Source organism: Eurypyga helias, unplaced genomic scaffold (genome assembly GCF_000690775.1).
Source record: "Eurypyga helias isolate BGI_N326 unplaced genomic scaffold, ASM69077v1 scaffold14541, whole genome shotgun sequence".
Classification (NCBI taxonomy): Eukaryota; Metazoa; Chordata; class Aves; order Eurypygiformes; family Eurypygidae; genus Eurypyga; species Eurypyga helias.
The window spans coordinates 19101-20287 of record NW_010232906.1 but is presented as its reverse complement, the minus strand read 5'-3'; the positions used below and the strand labels follow the sequence as shown (position 1 = coordinate 20287).

Here is a 1187-nt window from a genome sequence, read left to right as displayed (position 1 = left end):
AGCAGGAAGCTTTCTTTTTGTTTTGTTATACTTTTAATAAGGAGCCTGCTTACTCAGTGAGACATGCTTGCCAATACCAATGACATCAGCTTTGTCATTACAAAGGGAATCTCCTATAGTTTTAGCAAAGCACTGCAGGTCAAAAGAAGGGTTTTCTGCCAGTGAACAGTATGTGACTAGCATCTAAGTCTTTGGAGATTTGTCATCCAACTCCCCTGGAAAGTCAATGCCAGGTAACACCCACAGACAAGAGGCACATTTGGAAACCTCTCCATCTGGAGCTACCCTTCTTCCTTTAGAAACAGGGCTAAGTCTTCCGTCTCCTCCCTATGGTGTTGTGAGTGCAACCTGCAGCTATGTTCAGTGAGCCACTATTTAAGAAGTAGTGGGTTTTTTCAAGTCACTGTAAGTTCACAACTTCGGTGCTCAGCCACAGAATGGAGAAAGGTTTTCTTGGCAGCTTCATAAGTGGAGCCTGCGCTTGAGGCTTGGTTGCCAAGGTCTTTATTTTATTTGTATGTTATCACCAGTGGCAAAATTCTTCACGCTGGCTTTCCTTACCTTCTGCCTTCGTACGGCCAACCGGAGTCTTTAGGTATATTTTTTTACTACCACTGTTGATGCATAAGGAGTGAAAACATTTTGATCATTAGATCCAAATGTAACTGTGGGGTGATTACACAAGCTCAGCTATCACAGGCCTCCAGTCTGTTTTTAGTTCATCTCTAAAGTGGCAAAATGTCCTGGGTTCTCTTCCCAGAGCAGTCTTAGGGTTTGCTCTTTTCTGCCTCTTTCATGTCAAAGCGAAGACCCTGCTAGTCACTCTGCTGGCAAATTCTTTCGTAGATCCCGTCGCTGGGCATGTGTTTCTGTGAAGAGATTAAAGAGGAGAACAAGTGGCAGATGGTGAACCCACCAGTGAAGACATTAACTCATGGAGCAAATGCAGCGTTTAACTGGAGAAATGGTATCGTGGAAGATTAGAAGACCGGCTCTGCCTTTGCAGTCGTCAAAAATGAGCCAAAGACAGGTTATGGTTCAGCACAGTCCAGTGATTCATCCGGAAGACTTACAGAGGGTGGGAATTACCCTCTCTCAGTTGCTGAAGGACAGAAAAACACTTCCAATTTTGGTGTCTGAATTTTGTTTTTATTTCAGTGGCTGACAAGAAGTAACCTAGGAACTGG

General features: G+C 44.0%; 1 protein-coding gene across 1 annotated transcript in view; it reads left to right on the top strand.

The window, feature by feature from the left end:
• The window catches only part of UBASH3A (ubiquitin associated and SH3 domain containing A), a 22527-nt gene extending 21543 nt beyond the window's left edge, over nt 1–984 (top strand). The window contains 1 exon segment of the mRNA XM_010161555.1: nt 845–984. Within this exon segment, the coding sequence (XP_010159857.1) occupies nt 845–984 (140 nt within the window).
• Nucleotides 985–1187: the final 203 nt, after the last annotated feature.